General features: G+C 47.2%; 1 protein-coding gene across 5 annotated transcripts in view; it reads left to right on the top strand.

Moving 5' to 3' along the window:
• The window catches only part of ASTN2 (astrotactin 2), a 754,634-nt gene that overhangs the window by 202,843 nt on the left and 532,729 nt on the right, over positions 1–19,062 (top strand). For all 5 annotated transcript variants that reach the window (XM_077305065.1, XM_077305063.1, XM_077305067.1 and 2 more), the window contains exon 3: positions 7,474–7,852. In XM_077305065.1, coding sequence (XP_077161180.1) covers positions 7,474–7,852 — 379 coding nt within the window. The remainder of the gene's footprint in view (positions 1–7,473; positions 7,853–19,062) is intronic.

Below are 19,062 nucleotides of genomic sequence, written 5' to 3'. Positions count from 1 at the left end.
TACCCTAAACAATTGTACCAGGCAACAGCTAGTGGACACAATTTCCGCAGCAAAATACTCTCATTTCACCACTTCACCGCCATCTCACATGTCCTCATAAGTGTATCATGAGGTGTCCTCGCTGCTTCATTATGAGTCTTCCACCACACTCGGTCAAGCCGTCCAACCCCCCTCTTCCTCTCCTGAAGCTCTTAGGAAAACCAAGGAGCCTGGTTGAGGCGAGGGTGGAGAGGGCACTCAGGAGCAATCTTATCAATGGAGACCAATTGGTGGGACTGCCCGTCCTCCACCAAGGCCTCCAATGAGAGGCTGGAGGGCATTGGGTCCTGCAGAGCATTCAGGAATCCATCAGATTCCATAAATCTCTATGGGTGGACTGAAATTCGTCCATCACCCAAACAGGGAGGGGATGGTGTCCTGAGTCTAACCTTCAGAGTGTGGTGGTCAGACCATGGAAACAATGGTATTCGTCACCAGTTCTACCTCAACCCCTGCACCAAAGATCAAATCATGGGTGTGGCCAGCCTGATGAGTGGGGCCATCAACAACCTGCAAGAACCCCAGCCTCTCCATGGCTGACACGTGGTCCGGGCCAGGTCCTGGGGACAGCGAGTCCGCATGGACATTGAAGTCCCCCATAATCAACTATCTGGGGGACTGCAATGCCCAAGCAGCCTCCTCCTCCAGTGGGTCCAGCAGGGCGTCTGGAGGGGCAGTGGGTTACTATACACCACCCAGATGTCCACATTCTCTACTGAATCCCAACTCAAGCTGACACACTCCACCCCTGGGAAGGGTGGGGTGGTAGTGCTCTGAAGGGATAGCTGTGCTGGATCAGGATCGCCACCCCTCTCACCATTGAGCCGAGGCTGATGTAAGACCGAGAATCCCATGAGAGAGAGCTTTTGACCGCAAGTTGGACAGGTGGGCGGGAAGTAGAACTTTTTGCATTGCTATCTTTTAAGGACTCAATGTTAATATTTATTGTTTTAAGGGTTTTTTAAGGGGTTCTACTGGTTTTTATTGTTTTATTGTGAACTGCTGCGAGTTTGAATGGAGAGCAGTGGCACATAAATTTGAAAATAAATAAGTAAAATAACAACCTGGGTGTTGCTAGATCTTTTAAGGTGACAGTTTCACCTTCTGGCACCCAGGTGTCGGTCAGGCACACCAGGTCCACCTCATGCCCTGCAAAATAATCTTGCAGGGTGGTAATCTTGTTCTTAATAGACCTGCCATTGTAAAGCTTCAGCAACGGCTCCACCCTAGCCCTTTCTCCTCCAGATTTGGGGAATGGGATGGATTTTGTCTGGTGACTTGTTTATCTTGTCCTCTGAAGCAGCAAGGTGATGATATACCCTCTTTTCTCTTGAACTCTGCTCTTTAACCCTTACCTGCTCAATCTGGTGTTGGATTTGTCTATTTCAGAAGGAGTTTGGGAATGATTCATATAGCATGGCAGGTGCCTACTCTCTGAATTAACATGGCTACATGCCCCCCCCCATGCATACTTAAATGCTGCTCCAAAAATTCCTTCTAGTCCATATGGGCTTTCAAAGGAGAGAGTTGAACATTCTTCTGCGTTTTACCTTGTGTCTAAAAATGAAGAGACCATGATGCTTGTTGAGGTGCAGGAAAAGGTAGAAAGAACAATAATTTTAGGATCTCCTTTGACCACATAAACTCACTTGGATACTTGAGAGCCAGCTTAATGTATTACAGTCATTCTCAACTAGGGTTATTGGTAACCCCAGGGTTATTCCAGAGTCCTGGAAGGTTTACTCCAGTTGGGGTGGGATTTATGTGTGTGTGTGTTTAAAAAATAATTAACCTAGGGAGAAGTCAGGAGGACATAATGACTTTGTGCTCACCTGTCTGGTCTGCAGTGGCCTTGTTGAATTCACACACAACGGAAAAGGAATGAATTTGTTACCCCCCCCTATTGACTTGTCCCATTTTCTCCCTCTCACAATACCTTCAGAGCCCTACCAGCAGGGGTCTGGCAGGGAGGCGTGGTCAGCTGGCATTACTTCTGGGTTCACTTGAAGCCTAAAGAATATCTCAGGGGTTACTCCATTGTCAAAAGACGGAAAAAGACTGATGTAGTGTTTGAGAAAGAGCCTCTTGTGGCGCAGAGTGGTAAGGCAGCAGACATGCAGTCTGCAAGCAATGCCCATGAGGCTGGGAGTTCAATCCCAGCAGCCGGCTCAAGGTTGACTCAGCCTTCCATCCTTCCGAGGTCGGTAAAATGAGTACTCAGATTGCTGCTGGGGGGTAAACGGTAATGACTGGGGAAGGCACTGGCAAACCACCCCATATTGTGTCTGCCATGAAAACGCTAGAGGGCGTTACCCCAAGGGTCAGACATGACTCTGTGCTTGCACAGGGGATACCTTTACCTTTACCTTTTAGTGCTTGAGAGTGGTTACCTCTAATCTGGATAATTAGGTTTGATTCCCCACTCCTCCAGTCACAATTCTCTCAGTTCCACCTACCTCATATTGTGTGTGTTGTAGGGAAAGGAAGGGAAGCCGCTTTGAGACTCCTTTGGGTTGTAAAAAGTGAGATATGAAGACCAACTCTTCTTTTTGGAGGTACTTCTTTCATCCTTTTGTTATCTGAAGCAGTCTGGTGCATTGGTACAAAGGTTTGGGAACACTCCCTGGTAAGGCTTCTGTACTTTTGACAGTCAATATTTTGGTCTCAGCTTGGAAGGTTTCTATTTTAAATATATAAATGTTACCATTGTATATAAATGTTACCATTTTGTTTTTATTTAAATCGGAGGCGAGTCCTTTTAAAGGGTCGATTGTAATTGGCACACAAAGTGTTTGCATTTGAACTTATTTGATGTTGTTACTTTAATAGTATTAAATAAAATTTATTGTGAATCCAATAGAGGTTGCAAAGGTGGGGTAAATATGTATATTATAAATACGACAATTTAAACTCTGCCACATGTGCCAAGCTGTATATTGCTGTAGCAGCACAGAGCAGAGAAAACAGTCTGTTTCCCTCCAATCGACACTTCCCTTTATGTGACCTTTTTGTTTCAGTGGATTACATGCAGGAAATGTTTCTCATGATTGCTTTGTATGAATGCATGTGGTGCTGGGGGATGTGAAGACCTTGTCAGTCGTGCAGGTGTGGAGATGTTATTTTCAGGCTTGCTGCTTAGGATGGAGAGCGGAATACAGACATTCAGAGCTCCCCAACCTTTCTGAGCTTGTGAGCACTTTTTGAATTCTCACGCAGGGCGGTGGGCGGGGCGTCACCACAGAACGGCTGCCGCAAGAGGAGGGGCCAACTACAACCTGTCAGGGAGTGAGGTTATGCATCATAATCCTCTGACATTTCAGGCCGAAGCTCTGCTGAACACGATGCCTCTTAGAACAAACATACAGTGTTGAAATATTTTCTTGCAGATACCCAGCTTACCTTCCACTCACACCCTTGTGCTGTAATGGCACATGATACCAAAGAAATATATATTCAACCTGTACAGCCAATCAGGTATCCAGTGGCCAATAAAGAGGCCAGCTGGCAAAAATCTCACCCGGTCCCTGTTACTTTCTAACACTCCCCCCCCCTCCATTTAGCAGGTGCCGGGAAGTGTTGGGCACCACAATTGGCACCTGTACAGTAACCTACTGGTCTAGCAGTCAACCTTTTCAAGCCTGTTTTAATCTCAGCTTGCAGCATGGGGCCAATTCAATTCATTGTCATATTTAGTCTCCTCTTCTGCTTATGTAAATGATCTGCATCTAGTAATCCTCGCTCTCTCTCTTTGTTCTCCTCTCCTTACTTTAAAAGCATGCTTTAAAGCAGGGATGGGCAAACTGTGGTCCTCCAGAAGTTCATGGACTACAATTCCCATGAGCCCCTGCCAGCAAATGCTGGCAGGGGATCATGGGAATTGTAGTTCATGAACATATGGAGGATCACAGTTTGCCCACCCCTGCTTTAAACAGTTGAAGACAATGTCAGTGAGTGTTGCTGTAACTCACTATAGATCAGGGCTCCAGTCACAGCAGTGGAAGGTCAAGATCTGCCATCTTCCCAAGTGAATCTACAAAGCAGCCTTATCATGAACTGGCCTACCAGTCCACCTGGTTTGGTACTTGGGCAGGCAGCATTTCTCTGTATATAGTAAGGTGACCAGAAAACTCCCCTTAAAAAGGATGGTGGCAGGGCGGCGGAGACAACGGCGGTGGCGGCAGGCGGGCTCCCCTCCTCCACCCTCCCTCCTCCTCCTCCTTCCCCCCACCCCTAGAAGGGTGGCGGGGCAATGGAGACAGCGGCGGTGGCAGCAGGTAGGCTGTCCTCCTCCCTCCTCCTCCCTCCCTCCTCCTCCCCCCGACCCTTAGAAGGGCGGCGGCGGGGCAACAGAGACAATGGCAGTGGTGGAGGCTCCTCCCACCTCCTTCCCCCTCCCTCCCCCCCGACTGGCCTCAGAAGCACGGCGGCGGAGGGGCAGTGGCGGCAGCAGCAGCAGTGGTGCCGGTGGTGGCGATGGCAGTAGCTGCAGCAGGCGGGCTCTCCCAACAAGGGAAGCAGCAAAAGTGGCGGCGGCAGCGCGAGTGCAGAGCGGAGCGGGACATGGGGAAAATGCCCCCAAAGGTGGGACTGTCCCGCCAAAGGTGAGACATCTGGTCACCTTAGTATATAGGGACGTGCTGGGCATTAGGGGGATCTTCTGCATTGCATTAAGAACCATATCACTCATTCTATTCTAAAAGATTAAATATTTCGTAAGAGTTTTTTCAGTGCTTCTCAAACATTTCCTGATGTTTAATTGGAAAGATTAGAAGGAAAGGTCCTGGGGAGTGGGCAGATCACTCAAATTTTTCTGCCTCCCCCAGCCTTCAAATTGCTACTCTCAATGTAATTTACCTTACTGGACAGTAGCAAGGATGAACGGATGTATGCTGCCTTGTATGGACAAAGCATGAGAAAAAATATAGTAATAACAGACTTGGACTGCTCTGAATACTGGTTTATTCCGCCGGACACGAGTCCTGCCAACCTGATGTGGCTGCTGTTGCTAAACCACCAATTTGAATCATCTTGATTGTGTGTACATTTCTCTTTTCCTTTTCATGTGGAAGGTGCACCGTTGTCATTAACGCAGAACTGAGAGAGCCCTGAGTGCTTAACACAGTACTCTGATACCCTGCATTTGAAGTAGCCCTTTGTCAGTAGAATCACCCTTGCTTCTTTTCCCTCTGCAATTACCCACCATTTTGTACAGCTTCTGATTGTTCTCACTGCTGCAGTTTTGTATGCTCATCTACTCCTGTGTCTGCTTTTTGGATACTAAGTTCCTTGTCATCTGCCCTCCCCACTGTGGCTAAACAACTATGGGGTGTATCTTTGTGTCCTAAAGGAAGAATTTCTTGTTGTTACTCTCTGCAATATCTGTGGTGCTTGTTCCCCTTGAGAGGGAAACTATATCCATGACCAAGTGATACGCTACGTGTTGAGCTTGCTGTTTGTTATTTTCTTATGATATCGATGAGTCACCTCTTGAGAAACTACTTGAGATAATGCACAATAAACCTCATGGGATTTCAAGATCCTGGTATGAAGTAACTGCCTTCCATGCTTGTCCCTGCCTAATGGATTTCATAAACAGAATACTTACACAATTTTATTTACATGGTACTCCTCAGTTCTAGGACTTGGACTATAGTAATCCACAAATTCAATAAAGCATGTTTTAAAACATACAATAAAATTTGTTTATAAGACATGAACAAAGAAAACAACACAAAGTGAGGCCTAGCGAAAACAGCTCTTGACCTTTACTAAGGCCAGTGGCTCCTTAGGTCAGAACTGCTTAATGGGACATCTGCAATGACAATGACAACATTAGAAAAATAGAGTTCAAAGGGATGTCCATGGTCATGTAGTCCATGACCATGGACCTGCAGAATTCAGGATATTCACAACTACCTGCATACCCCGGTGATCCCAAATCCCAATTCCATGCCCAGATGATGCCCCTCTCCCAAAAAATCCCACCCCAGAATTCCTGGCCTGTCTGGTCTGGAAGAAATTCACCTCTTGATCCCAAAGTGGTAATCAGCATTTTCTTGGGCATGTAACAAAAGGCCACAAGAGCCAAGCATGGACACAATCACTTCTGCCCACCCACTTACAATTTGCTTAAATTCACAGAATTAGCATTTCTGTCAGATGGCTTTCTAGCCTCTGTTTTAAAACTTCCAAAAAAGGAGAACCCACCACCTCCTGAATCCTGTTCCACTGAAGAACCGCTCTCAAGTGTCAGTAACATTTTCTGGATGTTTAGTTGAAATTTCTTTGGAATTTATTTCCAACCATTGTTTCTGGTCTGACTTTGGGGCAACAGTGAACAACCCTGCTCCTTTCAAGCACTTGAAGATGGCTCTCATATCACTGCTTGGTCATCTTCTCTCCAGGCTAATGCGCTTTAAAAAAGTAGGTGCAGGTTGGGGGTTAGCAACTTTGTGGTCTTTCTATTATGTTCCTTTGTGGTCTTTGTATTCTGCTTTTCTCTCTTCCCTTCAGGCTTCTTTTAGTAGCCTTGTGGATTAATTTGAAGGGAGGGAAAGGCAATTCCATTAGAATTCCTGGGAGCTGGATAGTGGACAGCTGTCATTAGGCTGGTTTATCTTCCCTTTATCCCCCCATGCCTTCTGGGCTACCAGATTGCCTGCTGTGGCAGGCAACTTCCTACCTGACCATCTGTTCACCCAAAATGGTGGGCAAAAATCAGCATCACTGTTGCCGTGAACTCACCTCTGGTTTTGGAACTGGAAGTGACACTCTAGGAATTTGGTTTGGGAAATTCCTAGAATGTTGCATGATGCTGTGAAATCACTTCCAGTTCTAAAACTAGAATTAAAGTCAATGCCCCCATTTTGTTCCCAGGGATTGCCAGCCAAAGGTTGGCGACATTCTATATGGTAAAGAGTTACTATCTAATGTAAAGATAAAGAAGGAGTTAATGTTTAGAGGAGAGACCATCTGCTTCCTTGTGATGTCTGGGAAGAAGTTTTGGTATGGTTGTTAAGATGGCTGCTGAAATAATTGAAGTTAAGGGTTTTCAGGCCTGAGTTGTATTCTGTGTGAATAAATCTGTTGAGTAACTTCACAAGTAGGAAACCTGGAGGATCTTTCAAAGCAACATGGTCAGCTTCTGATTTAGCATGAACCAATCATTTCTATTAAAACTGAAACTGGTTAACAATCCATCTGCAAAGCAGCTTCAAACTGTCCCTGGCAATCCAGGCTTGGAAGGGCAAGCTCACTTGCTAGTTTGGGTGTAACTGCAAAGCAAAGTACTGTATGTGCCAAAGCAGAAGTCACTGCCTACTGACTTGGACCATGTAAAGAACAAGGTTATGGAAACACAAGTATGGTTCATGTACTACTGGAAGGGCAGGATGTCTAACAGCCACTGAGCATTGTTCCTCTCTCTTCTTTCAGGGCGGTCTGATTGCTCTCCTCTTGCTGCTGCTGGTGTTCACCGTAGCTTTGTATGCCCAGCGTCGCTGGTATAAACAACGCAGGATCCCACAGAAGAGCGCCAGCACCGAGGCCACCCATGAGATCCATTATATCCCGTCGGTGCTGCTGGGCCCCCAAGGGAGAGAGAGCTTCCGGAACTCGCGCTTGCAGGCCCACAACTCCGTCATTGGCATGCCCATACGTGAGACTCCCATCCTGGATGACTATGACTATGAGGAGGAAGAGAACCCTCTGCGGCCTGAGCATGGCTGCAGGGAGGACGAGTTTGGAGGCTCAGTGACAAGACCACTGGACAGCCTGGGCAGGAATGAGGAGAAGCCTGACTATGAGAAGAAAGGTTTGTTCCACTACGTTTCCTTTGCCAGAAGCAGCCAGCTTTGCAAGGTGCTGGAGGGTCATTAAGAAGTGATGAAGGAGCAGGGAGGTGGCTGGCTTGCCTGAGCCAGGCTGGCTATTCAGTCTTCCTTCTCCCCAGGTTGTGTTGTGTAAGCACAGTGGGCTGTTGCGCTTTAAAAGGAGCTTCCATGTCCAAGAGCAGTCTCCCGGCAAGTAGCGATTGATAATGCTCAGGACCCCACTGTAGGGGATGTTGTTGTTGGCTGGTGCTTTACAGCAAAAAAGAAAAAAGAAAAAAGAACCAGTTCTATTTTTGAAAACAAAATGGATTATTGTCTTCTACTAGGGTGTTGATGTACTTGCTACCTCTGCAAGGGCCCAGCTTCTAGTCTAGGGCATCATCTCCTGATGATGTGGCAGCCATTGCTTAAGATTGTACTTCTCCATCCCAAAATAATCTTATCCTGCGAGCTGAATGGAACTTCTTGTGGGAGTGGATGGAATTCTGTGGCGGGGATGGGTTTTGCAACCCACTTTTCCCTACCCGAAGGAGTCCCAAGGCAGTTTGCAAACACCTTTCCCTTCCTCTCCCCACAACAGACACCCTGTGAGAGAGGTGGGGCTTAGAACTCTGCAAGAACTGCTTTGCGAGAACAGCCCTAAAAGAACTGTGACTAACCCCAGGTCACCTGGCTGGCTGCATGTGGAGGCATGGGGAATCGAACCTGGTTCTTCAGATTAGAGTCTGCTACTCTCAACCACTCCATCATGCTGAAATAGTTCAGCCTACTTCTGTGTAGATTTCAATCTGGATTTTGACCTTTGTAGAATTACAGTTTTATAATGCCATTCTAAGGCAGAGAGGTCAATTTTGTATTCTTGATTCTTACTTGACAGGGTCAGAGAGGTGGTGAAGGAAATCCTTGCTCTCTTAGGCTTTGGCTGCAGATAATAAGAAGAGCTTGGGTCCTTTCTTTTACTTTTTCTTTAGGAGACAAGGCGACAAAATTCCAAAGTAGAGTTCCACCATGTTAATAGGAAAATGGTAATTAAACTACAAAGACCTTCTCCGATTGTTGCTCTGTATAGAACAGGGGTAGTCTAACTGTGGCCCTCCAGATGTCCGTGGACTACAATTCCTATGAGCATTCGCTGGCAGGGGCTCATGGTAATAGTAGTCCATGGACATCTGGAGGGCCACAGTTTGACTACCCCTGGTTTAGAACATATGTGTTCTATGTTTCTGACTGGGCATACACATGACAGATTATATCCAGTTTTAAACTTTGTTGGTCTTAATGGTACCACTGGACTCATTGGTCTATGCATATCATGGACTTCATTATAGTCTGTTTATGACAAAATTCCATACATCCTTCCATTCTCCCAGATAGGCAGTGGGAACCATTCCCATCAACAAGAAACACCCCAGACTGAAAATATTTGCAAGGAGAGAGGTCTCTGGAACCTAAAGATCTGGAAACCTCGGGCATTGTCATAAGGATCCTTCTTAGTGCCAGTTCAAACCAAGACAGATTCTTCAATGAAGGAGCACTTTCAAGTACGTGTTGTTCTTTACATGTCAAAACGAAAGCCAGTGTGGTCCAGTGGATACCTCATACATGTCGTTTAACATTCAGAATAATTTACTGAATTGAAGACCAGTAGTTGAAGAGCCTCTTGTGGCGCCCGGTGGTAAGGCAGCTAACATGCTGTCTGAAGCTCTGTTCATGAGACTGGGAGTTTGATCCCAGCAGCTGACTCAAGGTTGACTCAGCCTTCCATCCTTCCGGTAAAATGAGTACCCAGCTTGCTGGGGGATAAAAGGGTAATGACTGGGGAAGGGAATGGCAAACCACCCCGTATTGAGTCTGCCAAGAAAACGCTAGAGGGTGTCACCCGAAGGGCCAGATATGACTCGGTGCTTGCACAGGGGATACCTATACCTTTACCTTTTAGTTGAAGAGCAGGAATTATCTCTGTTGTGAATGTACTGAATGGCTGAACACATTTTTAGCAGCAAGGCCAGTGTGAAATACTGCTTGGCATGATTTGGGGACGTCCTTTGAGCATGCACCTAATCTCATTTCTAGGTTAAATCCAGACATTTTGTGGTCATGTACTGATTGGGTGACCCTTGCGTCTGCTGCAAACCCAGTTCCCTTCCCTCCTTAGAGCAGATTTCAAGTATAAATATCCTGTGTGTGTGGTTCATTTTATAAATCAGCAAATAGAAAAACAAACAGACCAGATAGGCTTCCTGATGAAGAAGTAATCAGACTTCTGTGTGGAAACTGCAGTTATGTCCTTTGAAGAACAAAGGCGAAGAAAAGCAGAGTACACCCAGCCTGAGAGGAACTCAAGCTTGCCCCTGTTTGTTACACTGAAGCTATCTGTATGCAGCTTCACAGGAGCCATAATTGTCAGCCGTGCATGTGCCCCATCCATCAAATTTGTGTAATACTGGGATGATAATACTGGTCTCTCTTACAGGGTTGTAAAGATTACAGAGAGTGTATGTATTAGGTGCCCTGAACCTTGGGGAAAGTGCTATATAAACGTTGAATGATGGTGTTAGTAATAATACAGCCCTTCTGATTTGCACAGTCTTTATGGCATTTCCCCTGTCTTGAAGATACATTACTGCGGTTCTCCTTTTGAAGAAAGAGTCTGAGCGAGCTGACTCTGAGAGAGCAGGGCCCATTCCGCACACATAGGATAATGCACTTTCCATGTGCTTTGGCAGCTGGATTTTCCTGTGCGGAACAGTGCATTGAAAGTGCATTATCTATTGTGTGCAGACTAGGCCCTAGATTCTGTTTCTTCCAAGACCTCTTGATGTAATTTGGCCAAGCCGGCCTCTCTTCCTTGCCTGTTACATAGAATCATTGGTGACTTGTTTCACTTAATTGTTGAGGGTGAATGCACTAATGGCCATAATTGGTTTGCAAACTGCATTCATGGGGTAAATTGCATAATTACTTGGAAACAAAACAAAATAAAGGGGGGGGGATAACTTCTTGTTATTTTATTTGAAGCATTTTCCTTGAAAATAAGATGATCTTTGAACACACAATGAAAATGCAATTCACGGTCTACTTCACTTGCTGTGTACCGATACTGCAGAAGAATTCTCAGTACTGAAAACTCTTGAGTGGCTTGGTAGAAAGTGCTTTTTCTTTTATTCCCCCCCCCCACCCCCGGCAACCACCCACACATCCTTAGGGAGACTAGCCTCAGTCTGAGCACGATGAGAGTAAAACAAATGTAAACCCCCTGTAGACGTTAATTTATTTATTTTATGGTAGGAGGAGGTTCAGGATTACATTAAAAATCTATGGAATGGATTACGCCCCTGTCGAAATCTGAACACTCACTTGGGTCCCATGGAATAGTATCTTTCCACATCCTTCACTGAAGTTAGAAAATACTTGACAACGTGGATAGTAGAGAAAATTCTATTTCCTGATTCCTTGCCTAGATACCAGGAATTTATAAAATGAAGCATATAGTGTAGAAAGTAAGAACAGAGAACATTTTTTCCTCTCAGGAGAAAGGGAGTAGCAGTAGATATAGGGCAGAGAGCCAAGTACTTCTGGGCACAGTGCGTGGTCAACTTAGGTGGACCATGGTGGAGTGATGGCAAGTGGCTTGGGAAGGGGAACATGCACATTTTAAATCAGTGGTTCTCACGAACCCTTTGGTAGTCTATCAACCCTTTCCCCATGGGTCGCCGCCACGCCGCCGCCATCTTCCTAATCGCATGAGGGTTGCGCTCTCTGGTGCACTCTGGCCGCTTCAGTAATCACCTTGGGCTTCCATGATCGCCAGCGTGCTGCAGCGCACAACCCTACGACCCCGTTTGGGTCTCCAAGGCCACTACTGCACCATTGCTGCTGTGGCAGCAGCGGCCCCGGTGACCCAAAGGGGGTCGTGCCATCAGGTAGGTTGAGAACCACTGTTTTAAATGGAAATGGCTGTCTTAATGAGTAGATTTATTTTTTTTAATTTATTATTATACTTATAGATCGCCACTCTCTGCCCGGATGGCTCATGGTGGCTTTCATGAAATGCGTTCAGAAGTAGCATGACTCTGTCTTCCATTTAATGTTGGGGGCACCACCAGGGGGGGACATGTTGTCTGTATTAATCAATCAATCGATAAACTTTTAATGTCATGAATTATTAAAACAGGGTAACAGTAGATCAGGATAAAATAACATATTAAATAAGAAAAAAATCTGAAATTATGTGTGTGTGTGTGTGTGTGTATAAGCGTGTGTAAACATCTGAACACCGCCCGTGGCGCCACGGGCGCCACGGACTAAATAAAAGAGTAAGGCGTTCTGGGGCGGGATGTGTCCGGGATGAGGAAGGGTCCGGATTGGACCCTTCCTCATGACAGACAATCGGAGGGAACAATCGGCAGGCGCGAAGCGCCTGCCGATTGCTCCCTCTGATTCCCAGCCCCAGCAACTGCGAGCCGCGCGCAGCGCGGCTCGCAGTTGCTCCTGGCCTGACGCCCGAGGGAACCCACGCAGGCCGCAGCCCCCGCGCACCACCCCCTCGCCCCCAACTTACAATGGTCTCCGCCGTCCTCGCAGCCGCTCCCGGTTCCAGGAAGAAACAGTCCACCAGCGGCCCTGCCAGCAAGCGGCCCGATGTGCGGGCGCGGCTCGCGGGCGCGGCTCGGGCGTGGCTCGCGGGCGCGGCTCGCGGGCGCGGCTCGCGGGCGCGGCTCGCGGGCGCGGCCCGGGCGCGGCTCGCGGGCGCGCCTCGCGGGTGCGGCTCGCGGGCGCGGCCCGGGCGCGGCTCGCGGGCGCGGCCCGGGCGCGGCTCGCGGGCGCGGCCCGGGCGCGGCCCGTGCCGGTCCCCAGCCTCAGAAAGGTTGGGGACCACTACTTAGGCAGAGAGCCGCCGCCCGACAAGGTCAGTTTCTAGCGCCCGCTGTATTCGGCATACAGCGGGCTTAATTACTAGTATAATAGATAAATGAGAATTATCCAATTTGGTAGTGGCAGAGGGCTTTACATAGGAATCCAGCTACAGCTTCTATCAATGAGCCTCTGTGTTCAAAAAGAAATTGCACCTGAACTTTGTCAACATGGACCAATCTTTGGCACATCCATGGCGTAAGGTAACGAGCACGGGCAGAAGAAGAAGAAGAGTTGGTTCTTATATGCCGCTTTTCTCTACCCAAAGGAGTGTCAAAACAGCTTACAATCTCCTTTCCTCTCCCCACAACAGACACCCTGTGAGGTAGGTGAGGCTGAGAGAGCCCTGATATTACTGCTCGATCAGAACAGCTCTATCAGTGCTGTGGTGAGTCCAAGGTCACCCAGCTGGCTGCATGTGGGGGAGTGCAGAATCAAACCCGGCTCGCCAGATTAGAAGTCCACACTCCTAACCACTACATCAAGCTGAACGGATAGGGCTGTGAAGCAGGATATCCACTGTTGTTTTGGGTAGGTAAGTCTGACAGGAGTGCATACATGTTTATATGTTCTCTAGGTTGTAGGGCTGTCAACTCTGCGACTGTTTCTGCACTAGCAATACCATTTGGATTTGCATTTTTAAAGAGCCAACTTTTCTGTCTGTTTCTGCATTGATATCTGCTTTTCCTGGCACAGTCCCGAATTGCCCTCTGAATTACTGAACATTTTGGAAATCTCTGGTTACAGTGATTTCATCTGTCAAGGCAGAATCTAATTTAGGGCTGCCCAATAGGGAAATGCGTGCCTGCCATTTTGAGCCATTTATGCATGCCCCTTTCTTCTCCTTTGGGAGCTTTTGTACAGATACCAGAGTCTTGTCCCAAGGTCCCCTGCTCTTGGTAAGTCCCCCTCATCCCCTGCTGGTTGTCAGGAGGAACGTGGTAACCCCAGTTAATGCTCATTGTAACCAATAGCGCTTTAGTGGTTTTAAAAAATTTACATGGGGGGAGTTCCCCTTTGTACTCTTAATAATAGCTTCCATGAAGATGGTGTTTTTTTTCTTGGCCCAATGAAACAGTACTGTCATGGCAACCACAAGTGGCATCTTTGTTAGGCCAAATGAATTTCACAAATAGCCTTCAGTAAGAAAGACCTTTATCAGTGTTGATAAGGAGAAAGCTTAGCCTTCTTCGGTGAGAACTTAGATCTTTCTCAAAACTTGCTAGTCCAAAGCAGTCTTTTATGTAGTTCCGAACTGTCCATCCCTAGTCATCCCTGGGGCCGGGCTCACACTCTTTTCCTTATACACCCTAAACATACAACTTCATGCATCACACGTACATTTAGATGAGCTATCTACTTGCCCCTAGGAGGAGAAGTTAATATAATTTCCTAAATAAGCCTTCAAACATGTGCTCAAGCAGTTGACCCCTTGCTCTGTGGTTGAAAGGTTATCTTTCTCAAGTTGAGGTTAGGAGACCATCCTGTCTTCCCTTGTGTTCAGACCTTTAGTTCCCCTTATCTTAGTTTCCAGTATTGCTATGCCTTGCGGTTTTGCCTTCCGTGCACATTAAGTGTGGAAGTTATATTAAGCTATGGCTGAAATCAAATTATAGTCCTTGGACCATATGGCCCCTCATCCTCATGCTAAGAATTGTAAGTTGAAGAAGAAGAAGAAGAAGAAGAAGAAGAAGAAGAAGAAGAAGAAGAAGAAGAAGAAGAAGAAGAAGAAGAAGAACCACCACCACCACCACCACCACCACCACCACCACCACCACCACCACCACCACCACCACCACCACCACACCCAACAGTCTCTCTGTAGTGGCAAGTGGCAGAGTAGCCCCAGAATCTTGGTGCATCACTTCCACTTCATTTTTCCAAATCAGTTTACACCTTTCTCTTTTTATTCCCTTTGCTCTCTCTTTTCCTTTTATATTCTTCCAAACAACAATAAAATGTGGCTTTAATTAAGAACTTGCCATACGTTTGGGCCTCAACTGCTCAAAGTGAACTGTACCTAACATTGCTCCTTCCCCCTGGTCTTAACCTTCAGCAAAATTCACCACTAGAAAATTTTTATCACCGTTATATCTTTTTTTAGAGCAGAAACCTGGAAACTGGAGCTTGCCTCGACTGGTTTGACCTGGTGCTCCCCTTTCTTCCTCTCTCTCTTTATTTCTGTGTGCAGGCACACACTGTTTTCCAGATACAAGCACCGCACAAGAAGCAAAATGTATGTGTGTTTCCCTTGCGCCAAGAAGAAAATGCTCTCCCCAGAGTGTTTTGCCTAATGCACATTTGATTGCTTGCGTTTTTAGTCTGTCTCTTCCAAACAGCAACACCCATCTCTGCTTATTGAAATGTCATTAGAAAGCGTTTAATATTGTTAACCTGCAGCAAGGCAATAAAATGCCTCCAAATAAACATTCCCCCCCTAAAAAATGAGCACATTAATTTTTAACCAGAAACCAAGTAAGTGGGTGGAGGGGGAGCCATTTTATACCAGGCTGTCTCTTGTTGCATAGAAGTAGGCCTAGGTTGGTTTTAAATCTTTAAAAGCCATATGTGGTTTCTTTCCAGGGTATCTGAAACAACTCTTCTTCTAATATGCTTCCTTTCAAGAGAGGCAGTACAGGGATGCCAGTCCCCAGGTGGGAAATGGGGAATCCCCTGGCATTTTAGCTCATCTCCAGGTTAAAGAGATCAGTTCCCCTGGAGAAATTGCTGCTTCGGAGGGTGGACTCCATAACATTATAGTCCCTGCCCTAAATCCTGCCCACGCCCAGTTCTACCCCAAAGTCTCCAGTATTTCCCAACCCAGAGTTGGCAAACCTGGTCAGTGTCAGAAACATGGATCGAATGTATTGTTTATTATGCCATATCCACAGCAGCAGCAGTAGCATCAAATAACATGTGCCCACCTATCCTTGTTCCTATACTGCTCACTGCTATTGCTGGTCCTCATTCCTGCTCCATTCCTGCTCCTCATTCCTGCTCCTCACCCTTTCCCATCATGCCTGACCAAAACTTTGCAACATAGATAAAAACTCACTATGTATAAAAGACAAATAGATTGAAATTGCAAAATTCTTAAACTGCATTTTATATATCAACTATCAGGTTGTTTGTTTAAGAATTTTGCAATTTTCATATATCTGCCTTTTATACATAATGCATTTTTGGCTGTTTTTGGGTTTCACTATTTACTGTTGTTAGATAGCGAGCAGCACTCTAGGAAAGATAATGATTTCAATGGGACAAGGCTGGAATCCTTCCCTTTCCCTTTCCCTGCTGAACTATGCTGTAGTACTATAGAATGCCTTGCCGGTGGAGAGGGAAGGGCTTGAAGGAGGATGGGATGGAGGATGTGGCTCGTAGCTGTCTTGTTTTAAAGGTGAAGCTTAGCTCTACTCTGTTCCGTATGGTGGTGTGGGAGAGTATCCAGATGTCTCCACAGTTCTCCTTTACTTTGAAAAAAGAAGTTGTTTATATTCCATTTCTGTCTTGTAGTGCAGCGGTCGGCAAGCTTTCTCTTGCCGTGGACCGCTGCGGAGTAGTGGGCGGAGAGGGCGGCCCGGGGCGGCAGTCCGCGCATGTGCATTTGTGCCACCGCCATGCCGGCGGCCGTGGCTCCCCCTCCCGGCCCCTCCGGGCCGCAAGCAAATCGGCCACTAAAGCGGCCGATTAGCTTGCGGCTCGGCAAGCTTCTCTACCCTCCCCTGCCGAAGTGAGAAGCTTGCCGGGCCGCGAGCTAATCGGCCGATTTGGCGGCCGATTTGCTCGCGGCCTGGCGAGCTTCTCGCTTCGGGGGAAGAGGGAAGAAGGAGCCGCGGCCCGGCCTTCACGGCCCAGCGCCGGGCTGCGGCCCGCGGGTTGGGGACCACTGTTGTAGTGTAGCCCCATATCGGGGCTATGCATGCACAGGCCAGCCACAGAAGATTTTTCTAAGCAAGCTCCAATAGGGAGCACTTATGCCCTCTAGACTGTGCATGCATCTGTCTTCCTGCCGGACACATCACATGTCCTATTGGTGGAGTGCCCCCCTCTCCCCAGTGCCATTTTAGACGTTGCGAGGTGAGGATATGTTTCAACCAGATCTGCTTAGTTTGCTGTTTGGACTGTCATGGCTTCTAAAGCCATTTCCAAAAAGATGCCATGCTCGGACAAGCACAACCACTTTCTGCTCCATTTGGGTGAAGCCCATCATGTGGCTGCTTGTGGGATTGGCCAAAATATTAATCACAGAAGCCAGGTTGGACAGGGCCTCCCGCCTAAAGGTGGCTTTGTGGGAGAAAGCTCTTTCTGCCGGTCTCGCAAGAACTCGATCAGAACCAATCTTGATATTGGCCCTGCCACTTGACATGACCCCACAGTCGGGCCAGTCCTCAGTGTGATCCATGGACATCAGACTAGCTTGGGCTTTGGATCCAGTAAAACGCCCAGCTTCTGTGGCTGTGGGGGCACCTCTCAATCTGCCTCCCAGTGATGTGATTGACAAAGAACTTTCTACAGAAGGTCCCTCTACACCTACAAAGGTTAGGAAGAGCAAGCAAAAGGAGAAAGCTCAATCCCGTAATAGTTCAGTGCAGTGAAGAGTCGAAGGAGGGATTCTCTGAAGTTGGAATGCAGGAAGTAGGGTTGGGCGCTTTGGCGACCGAAGCAGCTGGTCGCTCCTGACGCAGCCAGTGCTGCGCCACAGGGGGGGGAGGAGGTGCAGGTGTCGGAGCACCGGCAGTCACAGAGCTCCGCACCTACATGTGTGTGCCCGCTGGTGCCTCCCCTCCCTCCCACGGTGTGGTGCAGGCTGCGTCAGGATTGACCGGCCACTTCATGTGCTGAAGCACCAAACCCTAGCAGGAAGCTCCTAATTGCCTGATCCCGGTTGCTAGGTTTGTTCCAGAGCTTGGGTCCAACTGGAGAGAGAGAGACCTGCACAGAAATTCTCACAGTGCAATTTAAACCTGTGAGGTCCCATTAATTAATTAACTCAATCAATCAATCAATTGTATTTTTATACCGACCTTCCCTACGGCTCTGGCCAGTTTACATGAAACGTTGCACAAAATTACATAGAGCATTATAACAATCTATCAGGTAACAATCTCAACATAACATAGCATGAATAACATCACTGACACATCCCTTTGAGGACCCCTGTGCATTCTGTGGATTACATTCACTCAGCTGCATATACGGGTCAGTGGGATTATGAGCTCAAATTCCCTTTTGGATTCTACCACACTCCCCACCTGATGGGCAAACTGCTGCCTGTCTTAGAACATCTGGAGGAGGGTAAACTAGATCACAAGACCAGCTGTAGTGTGGCATCAGATCTATTTTCGATAAAGCAGTTGGTGATGCTCCAGGAATATCTCCTATTAAAGATTACTGCCTCCACGGGAAGCATCTTTGGCAATTAAGAGGCCATTAATGGTGACTACCAATCAGTTCTATGAGGTCTGGGGAAATACCTGGAAGCCCTTCCCAAAGGCCAGACTGAGGCCTTCTTGATGGCTATCACCTCTACTTGGTAGATGGGGGAGCTATCTACATTAAGTATTGATTCTCCCATACCTCCAATTTTATTTTTTTCTGGGAAGGGTGGTATTATGTCTAAATTCCATATATCCCAAGAAATTATCCTACTGGTTTATTTTCCTCAAGCTTCCTCTGAGTTGGAATGGAGACTCCACTCTGAAGCGAGCCTTGCTATATTATTTAGATAAAGTGAAACAGCTTAGGGAAACAAAGTCTTTCTTTGTGTGTTATTGGGATCCAAGGAAGGGCAAAGCAGCAGCATCACAATCAGCAGCCAGATGCCTGGTGGCAGTTGTTAGAACCACTTGTAGAGCGGCAAACCTCCCTTGCCTTTTAGAGTTGAGGACCCACTTCTTACGAGCCCAGGATGTGTCCACTGCATTCCTTCTCCAGGTGTCATTGGACAAGATTTGCAGAGCAATGACTTCATTATCTGAGGAGACATTTGTCAAGCATTATGTCCTGGACTGCCAATTTGGAAAGGTGATTCTACAGTCTCTTTTCGACAGATGAGTTCCCCACGTCCAAAGGTAATTTTGCTTCCTAAGGCCCCAATGTGGGGCTGCACTACAAGACGGAAGATGAAAACAGGGTAGCACTTACCTGTAATCGTTGTTCATTGATGTCTTGTGGGCAGACACATATTCTCCCTTGCCCCAACCGACCTTGCTGTGAGCTCCAGCTGAAAGGAACCATGGATTTGGATTGGAGGGAGTTACACGGCAGCGGCTGGGAA

The sequence above is a fragment of the Paroedura picta genome, chromosome 12 (assembly GCF_049243985.1).
Source record: "Paroedura picta isolate Pp20150507F chromosome 12, Ppicta_v3.0, whole genome shotgun sequence".
Lineage (NCBI taxonomy): Eukaryota > Metazoa > Chordata > Lepidosauria > Squamata > Gekkonidae > Paroedura > Paroedura picta.
The sequence above is the reverse complement of the archived record's forward strand: the minus strand, read 5'-3'. Positions and strand labels throughout refer to the sequence as shown.